This window comes from Ptychodera flava, chromosome 2 (assembly GCF_041260155.1).
Source record: "Ptychodera flava strain L36383 chromosome 2, AS_Pfla_20210202, whole genome shotgun sequence".
NCBI lineage: Eukaryota > Metazoa > Hemichordata > Enteropneusta > Ptychoderidae > Ptychodera > Ptychodera flava.
The window spans coordinates 38014976-38038890 of NC_091929.1; the positions used below are offsets into that span (position 1 = coordinate 38014976).

Here is a 23915-nt window from a genome sequence, read left to right on the forward strand (position 1 = left end):
AGAGGTTTGGAGATAATCAAACTGTAATTAATGCACACTACTCGAAATTGATCAGCCTGCCAGTATCTGCAAATCAAGCAGGCAGTCTACGAACACTATACGATGGTATTGAAAAACACTTAAGAAGTTTAGAGGCCATTGGACAGGATGTTAATCAGGACATTTTTGTTTCTATCATCACGTCTAAACTTCCCAAAGAGGTACTGTTCCAGCTCGAGCTGCAAAAGGGGTCTAGAGAGAAATGGACAGTATGTAAACTCAGAGAACTCCTTGAACGGTATGTCATGGCTGCCGAAGCAACTGATAGACATACATCACACAACTTTCCTTCCACAAAGGACAAAGCAACCCTAAGAAGTCACCATCAGCATCCAAGTTGTACGCAGAATCATCGGTATCATCTGCTCAAGCCTTGGTTATTGGTGAGAGGGGACCAACTCATCAAGCCAGTGAAAAGCTAAATCCTAAGAAACGTTGTCATTTCTGTGAACAACACCATGGAGTGATGAATGCACGAAGTATTCAACTGTTGAAGCAAGAAAAGAAAAGGTCAAAGGTCAGTGTTATATCTGCCTAAAGAAAGGACATCGATTGAAAGACTGTGTTGTCAATAAGCCATGTTTTTTCTGTCGTCAAAGAAAGAATCACCATAGCAGTCTTTGTCCTAAAAAGTTCCCATCTACAAGGAAAGAGAACACTCTCCTCACTCAAGGACTTCCTAAAGATGCTGAACCCAATACAGAAAAGGCTCTAATGGCTTCCGGAGAAATTGTTCTCATGCAAACTGCCACTACTATGATCAAAAATCCAGACTCTTCATTGAAACAGTCTGTTCGTATCCTGTTTGATTCCGGAAGTCACAGATCATACATCACAGACATTCTTGCAAGAAAAAACTAAGACTGAAAACTGGAATTGTCGAAGAGATGTCTATTGTCACATTTGGAACTCAAAACTCAAAAGTGATCAAATCTCCAGTGACTACATTGGACATTTGTCTTCGAAATGGTTCTGTTATGACTGTCACTGTAAACATCGTGCCACAAATCACTGGAACTTTACACCGAATGCCAATTAACACTGAGACATTTCAGAACTGGGACATTTTGTGGAAAGATATCCCTTTGGCTGATTCACTACCTCAGGAAACTGAAACTTCCACTATTGAACTACTTATTGGTAACGACTACTATTTGGATCTGATCCTGCCACAGATAGTTGAAGTCCAGCCTGGCCTTCATTTACTTGGTTCCAAACTTGGATGGATACTTACTGGAAGAACACCAGGTAATCCTGAACCAGCAAACGAGCCAAGTATGTTAATACTCACACTTGGTAGTCAACTTGGCAGTACGACTCCTATGTACACCAGTCCTGATTCTTCACTTAACGTAACGCCAAATCTTGCAGACTTCTGGAGTATGGAAACAATCGGGATAAGAGACTCTTATGAAGAATCGGATGATGACAGAGCACTCGAACACTTCAATGAAACTGTGAAATTTGAAAATGGAAGATACCATGTCAAGTGGCCTTGGAAAGAGGAACAGCCTGACTTACCTGAAAATCGTGAACTTGCCTATGGGCGTTTAAAGACATTGGTCCAGAAACTGTCCAAGAACCCAGATCTTCTAGAAAAATACGATGCCATTATTGAAGAACAGAGAAGAAGAGAGATAATAGAGCAATTGACAGACGCATCTGAAGTAGGACACAAAAAACACTATATACCACATCATGCTGTGATTAATCCCATGAAGACAAGCACAAAAGTAAGAATAGTGTATGATGCCTCTGCCAAAGTAACGAAGGACTCTAAGAATCTCAATGAATGTCTCTACCGAGGACCTGTCATGCTGAAAGATTTATGTGGACTATTACTACGTTTCAGACTGAACAAAGTTGCCATGGTAGCGGACATTGAGAAAGCCTTTCTACAAGTGGGACTTCAAGCGCCTGATAAAGATGTTACTAGATTTTTCTGGTTAAAGGACTGTAAAATTCCACGGGTAGATGGTAACCTTCAAATCTACAGATTCTGCCGCATCCCGTTTGGTGTGATTTCAAGTCCTTTTCTTCTGGCCGCCACATTGGACCATCACTTAAAGAAAGATGGAAGTGAGACCGCACAGAAGATAAGAGACAATATCTATGTGGATAATGTAATTACCGGAACTGATGCTCCACAATCCGCTTACAACTTCTACACTGAAGCAAAGAAGATCTTCTCAAATGCTTCCATGAATTTACGTGAGTGGACATCCAACTCAGAGTTACTATTGAACCGTATACCAGAGCATGATCAATCGAGAGGTGACAAGATTAAAGTCCTAGGATCGAACTGGCATGTGAAAGAAGACACAATGACTGTACCTGGTCCTGAAATAGAGAAGCTGTTAGTAGTGTCTACAAAGCGAGAAGCACTGCAGTCTATTTCCTCAATCTTCGACCCCCTCGGATTCTTCACTCCAGTAACACTGAATGCAAAGCTTTTTCTACAATCACTGTGGAAAGCAGAACTGAACTGGGATGGAAGACTTGACGAAGAAAGTCTAAGCCAGTGGAAGTACATTGCTGAACAACTGCAACTCATTCCTTCTCACAGTTTCCCAAGATTCATAGGGACTGGCGAAGAGACTACACAAGTAAAATATCAACTGATGTGCTTCAGTGATGCCTCTACTCGTGCTTATTCGACAGCTGTCTACTTGCGTCACCTGAAAGGGGAATCATGTCAGGTCAATCTACTGTTCTCCAAGACCCGTCTTGCACCTATGAAGAAAATAAGTGTACCAAGACTTGAATTACTTGCCGTACTCATTGGTGTACGAGCCCTCAACTTTGTAGAGAAGGAACTTTCACTTCCGATTGCAAACAAAATGTTGTGGACAGACTCTCAGTGCGTGCTAAAATGGATGACAAGTAAGAAGCCTCTTACTGTGTTTGTGGAAAACAGACTGAAGGAAATTAAATCCAACTCTTGCATCCAATTTCGATATGTTGACACTAAGGATAACCCTGCTGACATAGCAACAAGAGGAATATCCTATGATGAACTTGAAAATTCGGTAAAATGGTGGCATGGTCCGAATTGGTTGAGTAATCCTGAAGACACTTGGCCCACTTGGAATGTATCCGAAGTCAACAAAGAACTGTTGCAAACTATCAAATCAGAAGAAAGAACAAGAATACTATATGAAACAGGTCTGTTGTCAGGGGAAGACTGCAGCTCAACTAGCCCCTTTGGCATCGATGACAAGAAATTCTCATCACTGATAAAGCTTCTTAGGGTTACTGCTCTGGCTAGTCGATTCATAAAGAAACTGAGGAGACAGCATTCTGAAGAAGGCCCCTTAACTGTAAAGGAAATCGCACAGGCAAAACTCCTTTGGGAACTTCATGTACAGAGAAGAAACTTTCCTGACGTTTTTGAAGCCATAAGAAGAAATAGAAAACACAACCTGAAGTATCAGCTAGGCATACAACTAGATGATAAAGGGCTACTTCGGTGCCATGGAAGACTCATAAATTCCGAACTTTCTGAAGGTGCTCTTCGCCCAAAACTGCTCGCTACGAGGGACCACTTCACCAACTTGTGATTGAGAGCTATCATCAAAAGCTTCTTCATTCAGGAACTTCACAGACATTGGCTCAGACTCGCCACGAGTACTGGATCCCTCAAGGTCGCTCACAAGTGAGAAGAATCCTCCATGACTGTAGAGTTTGTCGACGAGCTGAAGGCGGTCCATATAAGATGCCGGCTATGGCACCATTGCCAAGGAAGAGAGTGACTCAATCACCGCCGTTTACATATACTGGACTTGACTACTTTGGACCTTTGTTCATCAAAGAAACTTCGGGTACAAAGAAAGTTTGGATCTGCTTGTACACTTGTTTAGCTGTGCGAGCAATTCATCTTGAACTGATAAAGGACATGTCAGCAGAGCAATTTCTCCTGTGTTTACGGAGATTTATTGCTCGCCGTGGAACCCCTGAGCAAATAATTTCTGACAACGCTCCTCAGTTCAAACTAGCAAAGTCTGTCCTGGACAAAGTATGGATGAATGTCATCATGGACCGTGGTGTCAGAAAGTACATGACTGATCAAGGCATCAAATGGCAATTCATCGTTGAACTTGCTCCATGGATGGGAGGATTTTATGAGAGACTTGTTGGATGTGTTAAGAAGTGCCTACGGAAAGCTATAGGAAAAGCATGTCTCACGTACGACCAACTTCATACTCTAATGATTGAAGCAGAAGCTGTAGTGAACACTCGCCCACTGGTTTACGTGGATGATGATATCAACTCATCAATAACCTTGACTCCAGCAGATTTCCTAACTCTTAATCCGAAGACTGGAATGCCCGATGCTGAGCCTGACTCTGATGATCCTGACCTAGAGTACAAACCCAGAATGTCATCTGCTGAGAAACTCTTACAAACCTGGAAGAAAGGTCAACGACTTCTCAACGGATTCTGGAACAGGTGGAGAGATAGTTACATACTCAATTTGAGGGAGAGAAGCCAGAGACATTTAAGTGCACCAAGAATTCAAGCTCCTTCTCAACCTAAGACTGGCGATGTTGTGATTGTCAAGGACAATTTGCCTCGTGGATCATGGAACTTGGGGAAAGTTCATGATCTGATTCAAAGTAGAGATGGAGAATGTCGAGCTGCAAGGGTAATTCTGCCGTCCAGGAAATGCATCAATCGACCTGTGAATCTACTGTATCCTATAGAATGTCCAGAGACCTTAACTCAGGAAGATTGTGACCTGCAAACTGTTCAAGCCGATGAAACGAAATCAACTAAACCAGGAATTCAACGACGCCCTTCAAGACGAGCTGCAATCGAAGCAAACAAAAGACTTGCCCAACAACTTAGCCAATGATAAACAAATATTAGTTGTGCGGACAATTTCTTGCCCAGGGAGTGTCGCGGAATCTCCACGATAGAATCTTGTGTGGACATTTCCAGTGTAGATAGTATTGTGAAAACTCATTAAAGTTGGCTCTGAGTAGCTAAACTTGTAAATATTCATGAACTCTGTGTAACTTCTATGCGCCTGAACTTTGACTCTTTTCTAATGACATGCACAAAATTTGCATGCTCATTTAGATCATTTGCATCAGTATAAGTCTTTTCTAATTTCTTGTCTAGTTTTCTCTATTTTGATTGTGAATACGATAAAGATGGTTTTGTCACAATACAAGAAAACAAACTATACAACTGGATATGAGATTGGAACTCCTGGAAGTAGAAATATTTGACTCTGCCGATTCTCAAAGATGTCAACTGCACATAGATTTTTGTCTGTGCCAAACAAGACAGTGTACTAACTGTAATGTGTAGGAGTTCTTTCTAAGTGAATTAAAGTTGTTGCTGCATTATCAACTTTTGTCACGTGATTCACTACGCTGCCCTCAACTGCTAACCTGTGATGCTCTGCCGAAACTTAACTGACTTCACAACAGTTGCACTTTAATATTTTCGATAAGCTGTTCAAGTTCCTACGCTGTTGGAATGTTGGAAAATGTTGAAAAATCTGTTTTAGAGAATGTGTCGTCACCTATCCCGGACGCACATCACGTTCTAGTCACCCGCCATTGTTGCAAAGCTGCAGACGACACTGCGGTCACGTGACTAGGCACTTTTTCAAATTTGGTCAAAACTATTTCCCTAGGGAAATAGCTTTTCAAAAAATGCTCTCTGACGTCACTTTTGTCGATCCGGTGGGGACTAGACGTATCTATTTTCTCGTCACGTGACGTATTCTGGCGAATCGCGACAGGGAATGAGCATGTGGCGTGTTATAAATATATATATATGTAATCTCATTTGTAGATGACACAATAACAAAATTCAGAACTTTTGAAATTGCCCTACATAATTTGTCCCTATTTTGAAATAGAGGTGACTTTAAGTAATTACAACCACAATATCCGTTCACCGTGACATACTTAGCTGTAGATTTCTCTGAAATGACTCGTCACTGCCCTCAAAGGTTTCTAGGCACGTCCACCTGTACGAATATCACATTGCACAGAGTGCCATGACCTGCTTCGCAAAGCTCGTTAATTATCAACTTTTACAGAATTAGCGACGTTTTCCGTCGAAACACGCAAGCTTTCCCTTCTCTCCCTCCCTCCAATCCATCCATAAGTATATGATACAAAAATATATGCATAATACGTACATTCAAACAATCGTTCTGTGTAAGTGACATCTGTTAACATATTTTGGTAACAAACATGGTAAATGAGGTTATTCGTTTTCAGGGCTACAACTCTGTACCTCCTTATCAACGGTCTCTGAAATATCACCGGCGACACCAGACGCGGCTATGCTGACATCGATACAAGTTGGACTTTCTGCAGTGTTCGTAGGCAGTCCGTCCATTTGAACAGAGACTGTCTGTGTAGAGTTCTGCCGTTTACAGCAGTATAATTTCCACAATTTTCTCCTGATGGCGCGTTTTAGGTCTCTGTTTCCATACGAGTACACAATAGGGTTAATCAAGGCGGACAGGTAAGCAAAAATGCTTAGGTGGAGATGGAGGTGATATGTGCGAGCGATGCATCTTCATCCAAGTTATCCCAGTGAAATGCTATTTTGCGTATCTCACAGACGATAGCAAAGGGCAGCCAAAATAGGGAGCCAAATATGTAGGTGATTATGACCAACACGAATAAAGTTTTCGTTATTCGAACGTTTTTGCGCTGGTTGCGATTACTGTTCGGTTCAATCTGGTCAGCGGAGACTGTTGTTGCTTCTATTCTCTTCATTTGTCGGTTAGCAGCGGCCAGAGTGATGCAGAAAATCACGGAGACGAAGGTCAAGGTCGGAATAATCACTACGAATATTACAACCATGCTGTATTCGACCGTTGTGATGAGAACCGGTTCGCAACGAATCAATTCAGTTTCGTCATCGATGTTGTTCCAGCCCATAGCTGGCGCAAAACCGTAAAGAACGGCAAAGATCCACTGGGTGGCGATGATTATGGCCGTGAACTTTCCAGTGACAATTGATTGGTATCTTAGAGGCCATTTAATCGCCACGCAACGGTCTACTGTCAAACCTTGTGGTGGAAAAAAGAAGTAGAAAACCATTAGAACAGACCATTGAATAGTTGAGAATTATGGAACAAGAATTTGATGTGAATATATGTGAGTCACATAGCCCTCTGTCATTTCTTCAAACATTTTTTCGTCACGGTTTTGTAAAAAAATGTGAGGAAATTTTTATAATTTCACGATTGGAACTAATTCGGGATAATTGGATGATGAAGTAATGTCGGTTTAATCTACAAATGTGAGCTCCCCTGCTTTTCTTTTTAAGTAACACACTCGTTTTTATTAGGTATATTGCAACATTCAGCTATAGGGCACCTAACACTTTTGAGAAATTTGTAAAATATGAAGATCCAATTATCCCAAATTAGTTCCAATCGTGTTAAATGCATCCAATCAGGCGCTGTCTATCAGCTTGGAATGACAGCTAGAGAAGTGGCAATTAATTTGTTGTGACGTTTCAAGAATTTTTTCTTTGCCAAGATCAATGAATTTCGTTGAGCTAAAGCAGGTTAATAAGCTAAGGTTGTTGAGCCTGATTGGTCTTTTCCAGTTGGAATTTCAAATATGGATTAAAGTTGCAAGCAGCTTTGACGGAGGCCTAAGCAAGTGAGATAATATGAGAACCAAATTAAAAAAAAACTAAAGTGTCTGTAGCATAGTAACAGGTCTATGATGTTTTGCTAAAAAACCAAAAGGAAAAAAATACGAGCTTCACCGATTGCTGTTGATGAGATACCTGACACTGGGTCAAAGGTTATCGAAGGTCATCCCAAACTTCGGGAAAAAAGTCGGTATCATACATGTCCTCGTCCATGTTGTTTATCTAAAGCAAATCTATGAGTGCTGTTGGATAGCATTGCACTATATATGTTATAACTAATGAGGCAACTGAAGAATAATTAATGGGGAGACTTAATGATCATTGTCATAAATTTTAGCTGGAAAACTTGTGCCACTTATATATTAATACAAAAGCTGCAACTGTTTTGGATGATACGACACCTGTAGGTTAAGTAGCACAAAAGGTCATTTCAAAATTTAAGAATATATGTAGGAACAAACATGTCCATGTGCAAGAAAAACAACTTCTAGCGCTACCGGTTAGCCTAGAACACGATTGGAACTAATTTGGGATAATTGGATGGTTAAGTAATGTCGATTTAGTCTGAAATGTAACCTAATCTACTTTTCAAGTTACACACTTGTTTTTATGAGTTATTTGCAATTTAGCAACATGCAGCTATAGGGCACCTAACACTTTTGAGAAATTTGAAAAATATGAAGATCCAATTATCCCAAATTAGTTCCAATCGTGTTCTAGATATAGGTATACCCATGATTAATGAGGTCAAGTAGTCATTAAAGTGAAAACCTTACAACGTGCCTCATTCAACTTAGCACTAGAATTGTGCCCCTTTAAGTTGCGAGACAAACGAAAGTAGGTCACAGGTCATCCTAAAATTTGGGAATATGTTTTGGTTCCATGTAGCTGGTTAATAATTTAAGCCTGCTGACACTAATCCGTTTGGAAGTTGGCATCTCAATTATTAAACATTAAATACTTTGGCGCCAAAATATTTGTATATATGTCTTTCACGTGACTCCTCAGCTGTACATTATATTGTATACATAGCTTCATTTTGCAAACCGACACACTTGTCCTTATGTTGGATTTCTATGAAAGACTTTTGAAAATAACTTAGGATTGAAAGCACAGATAACATGAAAGACAGGTTTGGCACAATGGAGGCTTCAATAATTGACATTATTTACAGTATATTCTTTGAAATTGTTGGATATATTGTCAGTGAAGCTAAGTTTCGAGCTGTTGTCATCGCCACCATCATGAAGACCAAGTATCTTAAGATAACTGTGTATACCGCACTTGTTTTCTTACAATTGCAGCACATATTTAAGCAGATTAAAACCAAGGAAGAGGATGTACATACAGTTCAATACCGATTGTCAAAATCATAAAATGAACAGAATGGTGAGCTCACCTACCTAATCTATAATGTGGTAATACAAAGCTGCATAATTGACATCAGACCCATAACATAATGGAAAGGCCTGTAACTTACCTATTAGGTTTACGATGGATGCGATGCCCACTGAGTTTGATAAAGACAGACCGATCATACAGAACACTTTAGACGTCGAAATGTGTGGATCAAAAATGCAAATTATATCAAATGGAATGATCACGGCTCCGATGAACAGATCTGCCACGGACAGACTACAGACGAACCAGTTAGTTGGAACACGCAACGATTTCAACGAAACCACGGTTCCTATAACTATGAAATTAACCGGAACAATAAAAACAGCCAAGACGATATAGATGACGCTAGCAACTTTCTCCAGCGTTGAGTTTTCTCTGCCAGCCAACGATGAGTCGAAATGGGCTTCCATTTTCCGTCATTTTCTTGTTGGAAATGTGTTACTATAAAACCTGCTTCAATGTGTATCCACGTGCAAGCAATCCATATCCCTTGTTTAATCATTGCCTTCAATATTGATTTGCTTGTCACATGAGGGCTGCCATCTCCACATCAACATCGGAATGAAGAGAGCTCTTTTTGCTAGTTGGCTCAATAAATAAAACAATCCAGGAACTATATTAACTACTTTGATACAATTCCCGTCAGCTTCAAGATAATACGCACCTCGATAAAGATTCTTGATAAGCTTAAGTTTTCTCTCAATACGATTATTTAAAGCATTCTCTTTTATACATGATCAAGAATATCGGGACAACATTGGGACAAATGATGCAAAATAGACCGAATTTCAAAATCTGCACGTCAGAAATGTCTACAGGGTGCATTCCACCTCAAAATGGAGGTCGAGTAGAACGGTGTCAGTCTGATATAGCGCCACCACTGCATGGACAGTGACAGAAGACCCCACTATGACCCATCCCTTTTCTATAAGACAAGTCCACATATTGTTGACAACTATGTTCATAGCCGACAGCAGTTGTGAAAAATAAGTGACTAAATAACTGCATTTGCTTTGCAGCAAATCGGAAATAATTCATATCGGCTTTTCGTATGTCATCGCTGTGAGGATTTGCTAATAAGAAACATAAACAGGATTAAGAGATGGACTGTTATGTGAAAAGATTAAAGCTACAAATGAATTCACGATGATGTAAAAACAGTTCTACTTCTCAAACTGTGTCATTTATAAGTTAACGCCGTCTGTTTCTCTTGTGCGATTTAACACCTTTGCCATAATAGTATGACATTTGTGATCTTTGATAAAGGAAATAAAACCTTGTAGATATAATGACATAGCCACATACATAAATTCATTATGGTCATGCACAAAACAAGCTGGTGATTCAAAACAGGTAAATTATCTGTATTCTAGTACAGCGGTACATCGATTTGACGAGAAATGAATTGCTATTGATGGATATATTGCATAAACATGTTTCTAGAGTTCAATTCATGCGATAAGACATCGAAGCATAAGCAATGATAATGGTGCCTAACGATACAGAAATGTCAATTTCAACAGGAAAGCATGGCTGAGTAATGTAACATTTCTCCAATTGCTAATTCACCACCGGATACCATTGATGTTTGCGTTACCAAGAGATCTGATCTGATCCACTGTTCAATAGTAGCTGATGACGTCAGTTTATCAGTCTGAGAACAAATTAAAACTTTTCTTCGTATCCTTTTCTACAGGGTGCCCAATGCATCGACCCCAGTTGGAGAACAAACGAACAAACAAACAAACAAATGACCTTGCAGTGAAACATAATAAAAGTTTATATGCGTTTTCTTAGAAATCAAACTGAAGCTTTACCAAGTTGAAACAAGAGCTTGCATAATTCAATTTTAATCATAATTATATTAAACAGAATAAACAAAACTGTGCCACTAAACCTAGAAATTACAAATATTTATTTTGCTGACAGATGTTATGATTTTGTCCAATGTGAGCCTGGTGCTGTTTAATTCACCCTGCGAGAGTTAAATAGGACATGTACAGAAATGGAACGAAAAATATCTGCAGAGTACGAGTACATGTGTTATTTATTACGTCATAATTGATGAAAATCCATTTTGACAACAACAGTTCCATGAAGAAAAATCGCTACGCCATTTTATCAAAACAAGGAAATGTCTCCGCTTGGACCGTTATGATCGCTGAATCACATTAGTGTGTTTGTGATGTACGTCTCCTTAGCAACCTGAGAGATTGGAGGAGTTTAAATCATCGTATTTAGTTTTCAATTCGCACAATCCTTAGTCGTATTTTAGAATGAAGCCTTGATAAGGTCTTGTAGACGTCATCATAGAAAACAAACAACCAAATCCAAAACAAAGAACATATGACAAGACTGGCACGTAAAGTTCATTGAAATGAAGTTATTACGATTAATCTAAGAAATAAATAAAAAAGAATCTGTGATATGTATCAATATTGATACATTTTAATAGCCACTAATGAGTCTATCGTTTGTGAATTTAAATCATTAATGCACAAAGTGGACAGTTTTCTCATCATTGACATATATTTGGCATCGCTGATCAGGAATGCTCAAGTGACAAGTTCTTAGGTCTATGACTCAGCGTCTCCGTTTTCTCTGAGTCTATCTTTTGCTTCTTTGTCTCTGCCTCTCTCTCTCTGTCTGTCTGGTTGGTCTGTGTGTGTGTCTGTCTATCTGTGTCTGTCTGTCTACATTTTCTCCCCACCCGCCACTCCAAGACAGAGTCTGCTTACCTCCTTGCATATTCTGCAAGCTTTGTTAATCATTTCTTACCAAGAACCTGTCATAATTTTAATAAATATTTAAATCACAGTATGCTGATGTTTATAAATCTGTCGTCATTGCATGGATTCAATATTTAGGATGAAAAGTGTCGTTGTAGTTATTCGTCATTCTGCCGAGGGGGGCTAGAAGTTGAGAATGCAAACGAATGACTCAGCAGAGTTAATACAGGACCAAACCTCCTGTGAAACTAGTTAATGTATGAAAGCAATCGAAACTTGAAGCATGCAAGCAACAGATAGATAACCAGTACGTATGATTGTGCCTTTTAAGTAAAGATGTACATTTCATTATTATGAAAGCAGCATAATCATTTTCCTTCAAGAATTGAGAAGACAATCGGGGTTTCATTTTGGATGAGAGAGAAATAAAAAATCCTGACATTTGAAATTGAAAACGGCTACCATTTATTGTTTACTCTAAGAAAGATATTGATTGATTGATTTACCTAAACAGAGAAAATATGGATAGCAATGAATATCACAAAAAATATACGTCGTAAGTTGATGTCTTTTAGATAAAACAATCATCCACATAGACAGTCGTAAGATCCATTCACAAACTTAAATCAACGACTATTATGCAAATGGGCTGTTATATGATACAAGGATGGCTGTATTGTACAGATTACCACAGGATGGCTAAGGGACTGTATGACGTCACATGTCAAAGGTCAGTCCGGAACCTTTCATTTTCTTGTAATAGAGCTCCTGGAATGCAGCATTTTCAGCCACAGTAAAGTGGCTCTCCCAATCTCCGACGACACCTACAGTTCAAAAGAAACAACCTTTTGTTTTACCACAAGTTCAGTTTAACATACCCTCCCTAATTGACAATTCCGAGACGATGCATGGTCAAAATTTATGGCAAATAACTGGCTGAGACTACTATGATGCAACAATGCATCCTAGATGGAAATATACAGACGCATCAAATAATGATGATAGTATTTCCTTAGCTTATGAATTTGCAAACAAATGATCAAGTTTCTAAAATGCCATTACCTCTTCTTATGAATGCACCTCTCCTCAGGTCAAATACGCCAGTGTGTAGAGACATGTTGACGGTTGGGTTTTTCTTCATATTTTCAAAACTACAGTGTTAGAGAATTTTTGTCGTCTCCTCTGCTGATAAGTCCTTCTCCAAAAACGATGACAACGTCTTCACTGCAGCTCGGGAATTCTTGTGAGAAAATATACAAAATCGTGGATTTATCATGTATTATATACGTCTATACGTCAGTAACATGTGGAGTTTCATCGTACGGTAAATTTTGGCGCTATGAGACGCTATTTATCTTTTGATCTCACGGTATTGTCATGAAAACACTGGGAAAGAGAAGTGCAAATTCACTATTTCATGGCACATAGTGACCGATGACAAGTAAAAAGCGCTGAATTTGGCTGATATTATAATATTCTGCTAAGCTACGGTGAATGCACGCGCTGAAACTTAGCGTAGAGGACGCGCAGAACACGTTCTTTGTCTGCACCCTCTTATGCAGTGTATGACAGGTCATTCTGAAAAAGCTATACTTCAGACCTATCTTCTAAAATGCGACTTAAAGGTGTACAATAAAAATATTTGCAAAATAACGGCATTCATATCCTCGTCCCCCGTACGACTTGATGGTCCTCGACGCTATGTGTTTCGGACAATACCTCCGTTGCCTTAAATTGGTGAGCCTTGATCGAAGTGTGACATCATTGCATCTTAGCGAAAAAGAAGTATGACACCTATAGTTTACAGTATATTTTTACAGGGGTAAATTAAAATGAAACCATTTCATATTCTGGACACAAAGACACTACTTACTCTTTTCATGTCTTCATATTTCAAGAAGCAAAAGTTTTTCTCATCTTTGTGCTTCCACCATCCTAACACGTGATCGAACCAATCGCCATACGGCACTGCGTAAAGAAGAACACTGAGGCGATTGGTAAAGGGCTCATGATTTGGCAGATTTTAGGCTTTACCGACACCATTATGTGAGTCAGTGAAGTAATATATTGTATCAGTGTGTATGTTTGCATACTGACTGGACACACGAAGAGACAGGTGTAAGTATTTTTGTTCTGAATTAAAGTTTTATTTTCGTGAATGTTATATCACAGTAGAAACCGAACTTCGTTTTGTACATATAGCGAGCCCGTTAGGGATACATGGCTTAAGCAAGAGAAGCAGCAGGCAAGGAATTAAATAATGAGCTATATACATTATATCTGTTAGTGGCGAATATTGTCGATACTTGCCACTGTTTAAATCTACACGAATTCCCATTTCGAAAGTACAAAAAATATGACTATAACGGACTTTATTTTCAGGTTGGAAACGTGCATTGTATCTTACACTACTGCGATTGATAGAAAGCCAAACTTACATTGTTTGTCGACGCACGCTTTGTAGAATTCTGACCAAGATTTGTCGTAGTAACCATGAAACCAATTATTCTTGTGGAAGTAGTAATATGATACATATGTGTCTTTCGGATTCCTCAGAACATATACAATCTGAAAGATACAACATATAGATAGTGTTTCTCAATGGACTATTGCAAAATCGCGCCCTACAATAGGCCCAGTAAATCCAAATAGTTACACCGTTTATGTAATGGCTGCAGAAGTGTTATAAGCAGTGGAAATGACAACCTATATTTTGTTGGTGTCAATTATTGATGAGGCCACTTCATCTGCGCCGACCAAGCAGCGTTTCTTGGACAGGGACTAAACCAGGCTGACAACATCAAGTCAGATATACCAACTGACCATCTCTTTGGCGCACTCAACAAAGATAAAAAGACAAGATTTCATAACGGTACCAGATTTTGGAATTGTGCGCACTATCAACAAACTTCTACTCCTCCGGCATTGCCTTGCTTAGCGCTTACACTTTCCACACGGTAGTGACTTTGTTACCAGTGAAAAAACTGAAATCAAAGTTCATTTGAATATTGAAGACATTCAAAACACTGCACTACCTTACACTTCTTTTTCAGAGCTTCCCCTGGAAAGAAATTACACGGCAAATGGGACTTGATTAGGCGTGGTGACGTCACTGAATTCAAATACTTCATTCCGTCTGATGCCATGAGAGTCGCTCGATAATTTATCATTGTTTTCTGCGCATGTTTTGGCAGCAGCCAAAATATAAGTCGATAGATAATCAGAAAGAAGAATTTAATCCTGTAATGAAAGGGAACGAAAATCAGCAAACGACTATGACCATGTTTACTCCGTCCCATCTCCCAGTTGTTTCGGTAAACGTTAATGCGAAATTACAAATCCGCAACTAAGGACATGAAGAAGGATTTAATACGATTTTAAGTGGTATTTTAACACGCAAATACGTTTTAAAATAGATATAGATTAATTTGATCTTTTGCACGGTAACGTACTATCAGTGTCGATCAGTCATATTCTCTATAAGTGTCGTATGTTAAATTTATGCTGTCGGATTTGTTAATTGTTTCAAAAGAGTGATTCAGCAGAGGTTGATCACTGAAGAGTGAAATGAATGTCATCGGTCAATTTTATGGTGAAAACCAGCATACTTAGATGGTCCATTCAACAAGATTCTATTAACTGTTGGCTAGAAAGACGTGGCGAAAGCATACGCGGTTTCCCTCTTACAGCAGTGGATTCACACAAAATACAAAAGGAATTTGATGCCGGTCCACATGGATACACCCTAACCTCGACATTAGGCACATGATGTGGGATTTCAGTTACCTCTGTGCGAATTCCGTGCGCAATTCCAAAACGGGTACCCGTGTACTCTGTATCAGCATTGTTGAGGATCAATGATACCATCTCTATAGCCCATGTTGTGCCTGAACGAATCAGAGAGTCTGTTAGTAACCTTCACACAGTTTGCAATATAGAAACAGTACAACTTTTGCTTTTATTTCATCATTTGAATCATGTAAACAAAATACATGTTCTCATAGTTCTTCCTTAACCCTTTGAGAGCTGTGAATTTTTCCCACCAAAATTTTAGTGGAATATTTTACCAATTTCATTGACTATAATTTTTTTTTAATTTTGGCAAAAATATAAAAAGAAGTTGAATGGTAAATATTTTATTAAGGCGAAAAAAAATTGACTTTGGCGCTCAAAGGTTAACTGTGTTGACACACAAATCACGTTATATAATTGCTATTGCGTCGACGTCATACTGGTTTAACAATTGCTCGTAGATAATCAGTCTAGCCAGACACTTCAGCAGCCTACAGACGACAGACGGGTTCGTCCAAGTTATCATCAAAATCAGAATCATTTTTCGCGCGCGCTCATAACTATCCTCACTAATGGCAACTCGCAATACCCAGAAAGCTGCCACTTCTGGCTGATCCATCATTAATGAATGAATGGAGTTGAACGTAATTCATTTATTAGAATGAGAGTATAGAGAAGACAGTGTGATTCTAGTTCATACATTAGGGTATTGAGTGTGATAGAGACTCTAGTACAACATTCGAGTACGCTATTGATTACTCAGACTAACCAGCCTATGAGCGTTTTGGTATCTGAGGTGTACAATACTTTTGTATAAAGCTGTTCCTCACCAATCGATTCGCGTAACTTGGGTTTCAGCCACGTCCCATAGGTGTAGGCATAGCTATTGACAATACTGGTACGAGTGCTTTAGCCTCTAAGCAGGTTTCCAACCCTGTGTGATTCAATGAAGGATAGCGACTCAAAAAAATTATACGTTTACCTGATTTTGGATACGTCACAACATATACGTCATCGTCTCTGCATTCAAACTTTTCAATCGCTTCCTTCAGATCCTTCCGAACATACCCTGGGAACGTCACGCCATCGGAGACAAATTTCTGAGGGAGACTTAAAAAAGACGGCGAATCGTTTCTCTTGTCAGCCATTGTGGAGTACCTTTGCCTTGAAAGTCCGAAGTGGACTCGGAGGTGACCTTTGAACTTAGCTCTCGAGGGTTATACAATACAGCGTCACTGTGACCCATTTTTCGTTTGTACTTTATTTCGTCTAGGGTCGGCCATAAGCAGTGGATAGGCGGTCGACAAATAATGAGATAAAATGTTGCAGAGCAAAACTAGCTACTAGAGACTTTCAACCGTGACTGGCTTGGCTGCGTTATACAACAATATCACGCAAAAGTCGTCGACCATGGAGGCAAACCATACACAATCCCAAAGACACGTTGTCAAAGATTTGAAAAAAAATATTTCCGCATTCTGGCAAAACAAGATCTAAAGACGTTCCCTAATGACATGATAAAGATGCCGTCACGGTATACATCAACAATATACCTAGCATGCACATGTGAGTATCAGTCAGCTTATATACGGCGCCATGGTGGTTCAGGCGAAGTAATCGTTTGGTTTTTTGTTGTTGTTGGGGGCAGGGGGTGCTGTGGGAGCGTTGGATGGAGAAAGGACATGACTTGTAATTGACGGGAGGGAATAGTTTGCATATCCTAATGAGAGGAAAGGGCTGCTGCAAAGAGCTGCTGTTCACCTTGCAAAATAATGACGCTTCATATTGTTTCAACAACGTTCACGTACATGTAACGCTAGAAAAGTTTACTCACTTGTGTAACAGCACTAGTTAAAATTTCTTGAAAAGTCAATATTTACAATATACCATAGGTTGAGTTCTGAAATATGTCAGCATTATTCTTTACTTGTTTATCATTAATTAAAACCACAGGTCATAGGTTCGTACCCTCAAGGTAACACAACTATCAACACGGAATATCTACCAGAAGACGATTGTAAGATTCTGCGATAAGAAGAAGCCAAGCACACACAGTTATAAAAATGGATTGCTGTCTGATACAAGTATGTATAGTTGGTTAAAGATGACCGCAGGGTGGCCAACGAATGTCAGTAAGTCACATGTCAAAGTTCAGTCCTGAACCTATCTTTTTCTTGTCATAGAGCTCCTGGAATGCAGCATTTTCAGCGACGGTAAAGTGGTTCTCCCAATCTCCGACGGTACCTATAGTGCAAAAGAAACAACCATCGAGTACGATTTGTTACCATCCAGTTTAAGTTCCTGGACGATAAAACAGTGGAGAAGGTATCTGCTATTTACGATCGATGGCTATAATTTGCGTTCCGTGAACGGCATTAATTTCAACACGGAAACACTATGCCTAGTTACTTTTGACAGCCTTCCGTGTGGCATTTTGTGCTCATAGATCTACATCTGAAGAGGCTGGGATATTTCCAGTTTACACTGGCTATAATAACTGTAAGCGGACTTATATCGCAGCACTAAAAATTTAAGGTAGAACGCGCCTCGGGGACAGATAGTCGGACTCTCAAATTTCTACAATTCTTTTCTGATCAACCACTTGTGAGGTCTCATTTTAAAGCTCTTGGAGAAAGAAATACTTGTACCGTCTTCGTTTTTCGAAAATACAAAATATAACTTTCCCTTTAAAGAGTTAACACAGGAATGGCGGCCATTTTGAATTTCAAATATCGACAAATTGTTTGGTAATTTATTTCGCTAGTTCCAAACTTTGCACGGTGACCCCTGATTTTTATTCTTGATTCGGTAAAAGAATGGTTGATAGTTTCATTCAGGAAAGTTTCAGCAAAAGTTTAAATCTTTCGCTTTCGAGGCGCATTTTACCTTAAGGCAAATATTTGTAGCGTTGAAGAAATAACTATATATACCTGATCGAACTGTAGACACGTACAAAAGACCCCGATGATTAAATTTCCTTTCTATAGCTTGTGGTTAGCTAAAATGATCAAGTTTCCAGAATGTTATACCTTTTCTTATGAATGCAGCTCTCTTCAGGTCAACCATAAAAGTATTAAAAGACATGTTGACTGTTTGGTTTTTCTTCATACTTTCAAAACTACAGTGTTCGAGAACTTTTGTCGCCGCCTCTTCCGAGAGATCCTTCTCCAAAAACGATGACAAAGTCTCTAGTGCAGCTCGAGGATTCTTCCGAAAAACGTAGAAAGTTATGAATATTGCTTGTAAAACTGAATATTTCGACGCATTAGCAGTCGTAAAACAAGTTTGAAAAAAAAAATGCAATTTTTATTTTCATAGCAGCCATTCGCGTTTCATTTAGTGTCAACATATTATCAGAGCTAAAACGAAAACGTCAATTTGGTAAATAAGAATGATAAATGAAGGCGCCATCTACGGTTGGTTGAGTTTCGGAATTTGACAGTGTATTTGACATCAAGTGATCACAGATTTGATAAGATGATAACGTCGAGACAAATTAGCACGTTCGTACAGTGGCAGAAAGACCAAACCAAGACATAAAGCATCATTAATCCCTACATGCACTTTGATAATTCAGAGCACACTCGTCAATTTTTAAATTTAAGAATTTGTACGCTAAGATTGGATCTCTAGTCTTAAAGATACATATCATCTGCTATCTTTAAAATTCGCATTATCTCGACATTTTTGAAGGCGAGCCTTGAGGGCGCTTTGTTAAGAATATGATCAGACACATTCCTTCAAACAAACTGAAGTACAGTCAAGGAAGCAAGGGCATTGTATGCCTAAATAGGATCTAAGCAGTGTAGTTATCAGAGTTGGAGTTCCGTTACTGTGTGTACGCATAATTTACGCCTACTACGATAAAAATTAAAATCCAAAAGCCTGACACAATATAGCTGAACTTTAATTTTGCGAAATACTGCAGGGTGATCAGATTGCTAGAACACTCTCTATACTGAATTTAATTCAGCATTTCTCATGCATTTTCTCCATTGAATTATACTGTATCTGTAAGCATCGATCCTAAAGCGATATCAATTCGTCTTTGAGGTTTAATCAGAAGAGCAACGTTAGCTATAAATAACAATGGAGATTGATAACGTGATAACCGGAATTAATCAAAATACAGCAAATACAACCTTGAGGACCACACTTACAGGACATAAAACTCTCTACATACCCTTTTCATGTCTTCATATTTCAAGAAGCATATGTTTTTCTCACCGTTATGTTTCCACCACCCTAAGACGTGATCAAACCAGTCTCCATAGGGCACTGCGGAAGAAGAAAAATAAGAAAATGAGATTGATATTTAAGGGCTTATGAATCTGCAGACTTTAGGCTTTGTTACCACCATCGTGAGAAAGAGACATGAAGGTACAGATACATTATTTCATTTACTGGCCTCCTACAGTTAATTTTCATCATGGAATATTAATTATATCACAGTAGGAGCCAATCTTAAATAGCTAATCTGAGGCTTAAGTGAGACAAGCAGGAAAGTAATCCCCACCCAGGAGTGATGGGTACCTGGTAGGACAGTGGTTGTAATGTGTGCGTTTAGCTCTGCTGCGCTTATTGGCTGCACATGTGAGCTGTTGTTTGCTCCCCAGGGAGTTGAGTGGTATCATATTAGGTCCAGTGACCAGGGGTAATAATAATTGTAAAGCGCCTTGATCACATGAACTTGTGGATATGAGCGCTATATAAGAACCCATTATTATTATTATTATTATTGTTATTATTATTATTATTATTATAAGCATAAATGTTACATTTGTGACAGGGTGAAAGAACAAAATTAACATATGTTCAATATATGCAGCTTTTTAGATCCACACGACTTTAGAAATATAACAAAAATGTTTTTGAATCTCAGGCGGGAAACGTGCAAAAGTATTTAAGGCTTTATGATCGGAAAAATCTAAACCTACATTGTTTGTCAACGCACGCTTTGTAGAATTCTGACCAGGGCTTGTCATAGTAACCATGAAACCAATTATTCTTGTGGAAGTAGTAATATGACACATATGTGTCTTTCGGATTCCTCAGAATATATACAATCTGAAAGATACAAAATATAGATATTCATTCTCAGTGGAATAATCGGTGATAGCAAAGTCATTTTCACTTGGCCAGTCAACTCTAATAATTATATTGAGCACATAATGACCACGTATTGTCTGCAGCAGTGTTATAAGTAGCAGAAATGACAAAATTATATTTAAAATTTTGTCATCATCAGATTGGCGAGACCACTTCTATAGACAAGCGACGTTTTTCGGACAGGGACTTTACCAAGCTGACCCCTCCGAGTCAGATAGACTTTGCCGCACTCAACAACCACAAAAACATGAAGTCTTACCACTGTGCCATATTTTTGTTGAATCTCGCTTGTGCAGTTGAACCAACGTGGACTTGGCAAAGCGGTGTACATTAAAGCGTACAATAGTGACTTTGGTTTTTTAGTGGGAAAATTGTAAACCTTTGATTCCTTTGAATATTGAAAACATTTATACCTTAGACTTCTTTTCAAATGCTCTTCTCGGAAAAAAATTACACGGCAAATGGGACTTGACGAGGCGTCGTGACGTCATCGATTTCAAATACGTCATTCCGTCTGATGCCTCGAAGGCGGCCAGCCAATATTTCATTGTTTCTTGCACACTCCTTGGCATCAACCAAGCTAGCAGTCGATATATAATCAGAAAGATGAATTTTATCCTATGATTAAAGAGGAAAATAAGTTAAGGCATTCACATTACCATTTCAAATCCGTCCAATCTCTCAGTTGACGTTGTTTGCGGAATGATCACTCGAAATTCAAAAATTTCGCACCAGGATACTAATGATTGGAATCAGACAGCTGATATCGTTGTGCGTATAGGACGTACTGGGTTTTGACATGACAAATGATTTTAAAGTAAAAATATGTCAATTTTTATTCCTACAAGATGTAACATATTGGAGTCGATCAGTCCCAATACTTGTGAGTACAGCAGGTTAAAATTCACTCAATTGTATGTAGCTTGTTTCAGAAGTACCGGAATGCATTCAGAAGTTGGTGCTGTGGTGTATAGTGATGTATAACGACCGTGAATTCAACTAGCTTCTATCGGCAAGAAGGATGGCAGTGACAGTTTACATATTCTGGTAAAACATAGCTTATCCGTTGGCAGTGTTTATTGTGCCTTCGACGCGTCAGTTTGTTTCCGGTACAAGAGAGTGCTAATTAGCATAATTAGATGCTGAAACATAAGCAGTACCTGGCGTCGTCCGAGTGTTGCCGATCAGAAAGATGGCGCAAAAAATTAAAAAAAAATCGATGCCATCGGACATTAATACGCGCTACCCTCGACATTAACCACATGATAAGGCGCATCACTTACCTCAGTGCAAGTTCCAGGCGCATTTCCAAAACTGGTACTCTGGCAAACTGCTCTTTGCTGAGATTGTATTCTGTATCAGCATTGTTGAGGATTAGTGATACCATCTCTATAGCCCACGTTGTGCCTGAACGAATCAGAGAGCCTGTTAGTAACCTTCACACAGTTTGCAATAAAGAAACAATCATGCCACAACTTTTGACAAGCTGTCATTATTTCGTTGCATACAACAAATATATTTTAGTTCCCTCATTTATTGTCGTTGACATTAACCCAGAACTGTGTTGACACACAAATTATGTCATATTGTTGCATTACATACCCTCATGCGTTGTACTAATTTGACGAATGCTCATAAAATTGGTAATGTAGGAATATGTATTACCAATTTGAAGGCTAACGTACATGTAGGTCCATAAATTAGCATAAAAGGATAATGCCAAAGTACTGGGTGTTTATATAATATGAAAAATATTCTTGGTTGTAAAAAAGGACTAAAAAGATTAGCAAAAAATATAGATCAACTATTTAAAATTATGTATTCAAATTGGAACACTCTGTGTGCATTTAAACATGCAAGATTTGTCACGTTTACTTATCCGCATGACTAAGTTGTTTTGTTCGATTACATCATGAGCAAAGTATCACCATGGTTTAAAAATGTTTGGTTCTGCATTATTGGGAGTAATATTTGCTCCTGTGTTGAATTTCTAGTGAGTATTTGTTGCAAAGAATTCAAAATATGGTTCAATTTCCGATCCCCAATTGTGGACGAAAGTGTGATTCTGATTATTTCGCTGGAAACACACGGTAAGTTAAGAAGTGGGAAAGTGTGTAGTTGGTGTCACTCCATTTCATACTTCAGGGTATATATTGTTAGACCGGTTAGAGCTCAGAGAATTGAGTACGCGCTATCAATTGGGCTGACTATCCAGCCTACGAGAGCCTTTTGGTAGCAGTGTGCATTATTTTGGCCCTCAGCGATCGATTCGACAAATCTTTGTTTCGACCATCGCTCAGCTGCCCACAAAATAATTCAATGCTGTAGCCTTCAATCAGGTTTGCATCCGTTGTACTCTGCTTGTGCTAATTAGTGACCTTGATCTTATGTGGTTAAGGCTAGACAGAGAGTCACACGTTTACCTGATTTTGGATACGTCACAACATATACGCATACGTCATCGTCTCTACATTCAAACTTTTCAATCGATTCCTTCAGATTCTTCCGAACATACCCTGGGAACGTTATGCCGTCGGAGACAAATTTCTGGGGTAGATTCAAGATGGGCCGAGGCTGTTTATGTAGTTCGTCGACCATTTTGTCACACCTACGCCTGCGGGAGTTCCACATTCGTAGTGGCCTTTGAACTCAAATCACAACAGTCTTATCGAAGTGCACCAATCACGATCGCGCTGATCCATTACTCAGGGCTTTCATTATTTTTTTTTTATCAACAGGCAGAAAACATTTATCAGGTGGCTAGTTAAGGCAGCGAACGAAGGTCGCTGCGGCCGATGACCTTCGGTCATCGGTAGGTAGAAGAGCTCGAGAGGGGGATGTGCCCGCCACTCGGAGGGGGTTTTAGGGGGTCTCCCCCTGGAAAATTTGGAGATTTTATGGCTTTTTTATGGCGCAACACGATTGGAACTAATTTGGAATAATTGGATTTTTATATCTTTAAATTTCTCAAAAGTGTTAGGTGCAAGATAGTTGAATGTTGCAATAATACAACTTACTCAAAACAATAAATGTGTAATGTAAAAAGAAAAGCAGATGAGATTACATTTGTTGATTAAATCGGCATTAATTCACTATCCAATTATCCCAAATTAGTTCCAATCGTGTTAGCTATTTTGTGGCTTTCGAGATGCTTTTCTATGCACTTTAGGAGCTAAATTTATTCAGCATTTTATCAAGTTGATA

At 39.0% G+C, this 23915-nt stretch overlaps 5 protein-coding genes across 5 annotated transcripts; 2 read left to right on the top strand and 3 right to left on the bottom strand.

Annotated features, from left to right (window-relative positions):
* Positions 1-926: 926 nt before the first annotated feature.
* On the top strand, positions 927-3599 carry LOC139149982 (uncharacterized). The gene has a single exon (XM_070722105.1). It carries the CDS (start codon positions 927-929, stop codon positions 3597-3599), a length of 2673 nt encoding a protein of 890 aa, XP_070578206.1.
* Positions 3600-3754: 155 nt separating this feature from the next.
* On the top strand, positions 3755-4894 carry LOC139149984 (uncharacterized). The gene has a single exon (XM_070722121.1). The coding sequence runs from the start codon at positions 3755-3757 to the stop codon at positions 4892-4894; it is 1140 nt and encodes a 379-aa protein (XP_070578222.1).
* Positions 4895-6545: 1651 nt separating this feature from the next.
* On the bottom strand, positions 6546-12927 carry LOC139149993 (adenosine receptor A1-like). Its single transcript, XM_070722132.1, has 2 exons — positions 12873-12927; positions 6546-7084 (listed from the first exon to the last, which is right to left on the bottom strand). The coding sequence occupies exons 1-2, from the start codon at positions 12925-12927 to the stop codon at positions 6546-6548; spliced, it is 594 nt and encodes a 197-aa protein (XP_070578233.1).
* LOC139120321 (sulfotransferase 1 family member D1-like) lies at positions 12879-15640 on the bottom strand. The gene is made up of 5 exons (XM_070684655.1): positions 15597-15640; positions 14846-15050; positions 14249-14378; positions 13684-13778; positions 12879-13050 (listed from the first exon to the last, which is right to left on the bottom strand). The coding sequence occupies exons 2-5, from the start codon at positions 14978-14980 to the stop codon at positions 12970-12972; spliced, it is 441 nt and encodes a 146-aa protein (XP_070540756.1). The 5' UTR covers positions 14981-15050; positions 15597-15640; the 3' UTR covers positions 12879-12969.
* A 1753-nt stretch (positions 15641-17393) lies between these two features.
* Positions 17394-23339, bottom strand: LOC139148291 (sulfotransferase 1B1-like). The gene is made up of 7 exons (XM_070719654.1): positions 23135-23339; positions 21995-22118; positions 21125-21329; positions 20540-20669; positions 19786-19880; positions 18632-18809; positions 17394-17846 (listed from the first exon to the last, which is right to left on the bottom strand). The coding sequence occupies exons 1-7, from the start codon at positions 23307-23309 to the stop codon at positions 17740-17742; spliced, it is 1014 nt and encodes a 337-aa protein (XP_070575755.1). The 5' UTR covers positions 23310-23339; the 3' UTR covers positions 17394-17739.
* Between the last annotated feature and the right edge of the window lie 576 nt (positions 23340-23915).

What these genes read in the sequence shown, in the direction of transcription:
- LOC139149982 (XM_070722105.1), top strand. Translation starts at nt 927, where the DNA reads ATGTCTATTGTCACATTTGGAACTCAAAACTCAAAAGTGATCAAATCT.
- LOC139149984 (XM_070722121.1), top strand. Translation starts at nt 3,755, where the DNA reads ATGCCGGCTATGGCACCATTGCCAAGGAAGAGAGTGACTCAATCACCG.
- LOC139149993 (XM_070722132.1), bottom strand. Translation starts at nt 12,927, where the DNA reads ATGTCTCTACACACTGGCGTATTTGACCTGAGGAGAGGTGCATTCATA. An exon ending in AGGTGCATTCATAAGAAGAG is followed by an intron (nt 7,085 to 12,872) that starts GTAATGGCATTT and finishes TTCCACCACAAG; the next exon opens with GTTTGACAGTAGACCGTTGC.
- LOC139120321 (XM_070684655.1), bottom strand. Translation starts at nt 14,980, where the DNA reads ATGATAAATTATCGAGCGACTCTCATGGCATCAGACGGAATGAAGTAT. An exon ending in AGCGTGCGTCGACAAACAAT is followed by an intron (nt 13,779 to 14,248) that starts GTAAGTTTGGCT and finishes TTCTTTACGCAG; the next exon opens with TGCCGTATGGCGATTGGTTC. An exon ending in AATATGAAGACATGAAAAGA is followed by an intron (nt 13,051 to 13,683) that starts GTAAGTAGTGTC and finishes TTTTCTCACAAG; the next exon opens with AATTCCCGAGCTGCAGTGAA.
- LOC139148291 (XM_070719654.1), bottom strand. Translation starts at nt 23,309, where the DNA reads ATGGTCGACGAACTACATAAACAGCCTCGGCCCATCTTGAATCTACCC. An exon ending in TGTGACGTATCCAAAATCAG is followed by an intron (nt 22,119 to 23,134) that starts GTAAACGTGTGA and finishes TGATTCGTTCAG; the next exon opens with GCACAACGTGGGCTATAGAG. An exon ending in CATTTGAAAAGAAGTCTAAG is followed by an intron (nt 20,670 to 21,124) that starts GTATAAATGTTT and finishes TGTATCTTTCAG; the next exon opens with ATTGTATATATTCTGAGGAA.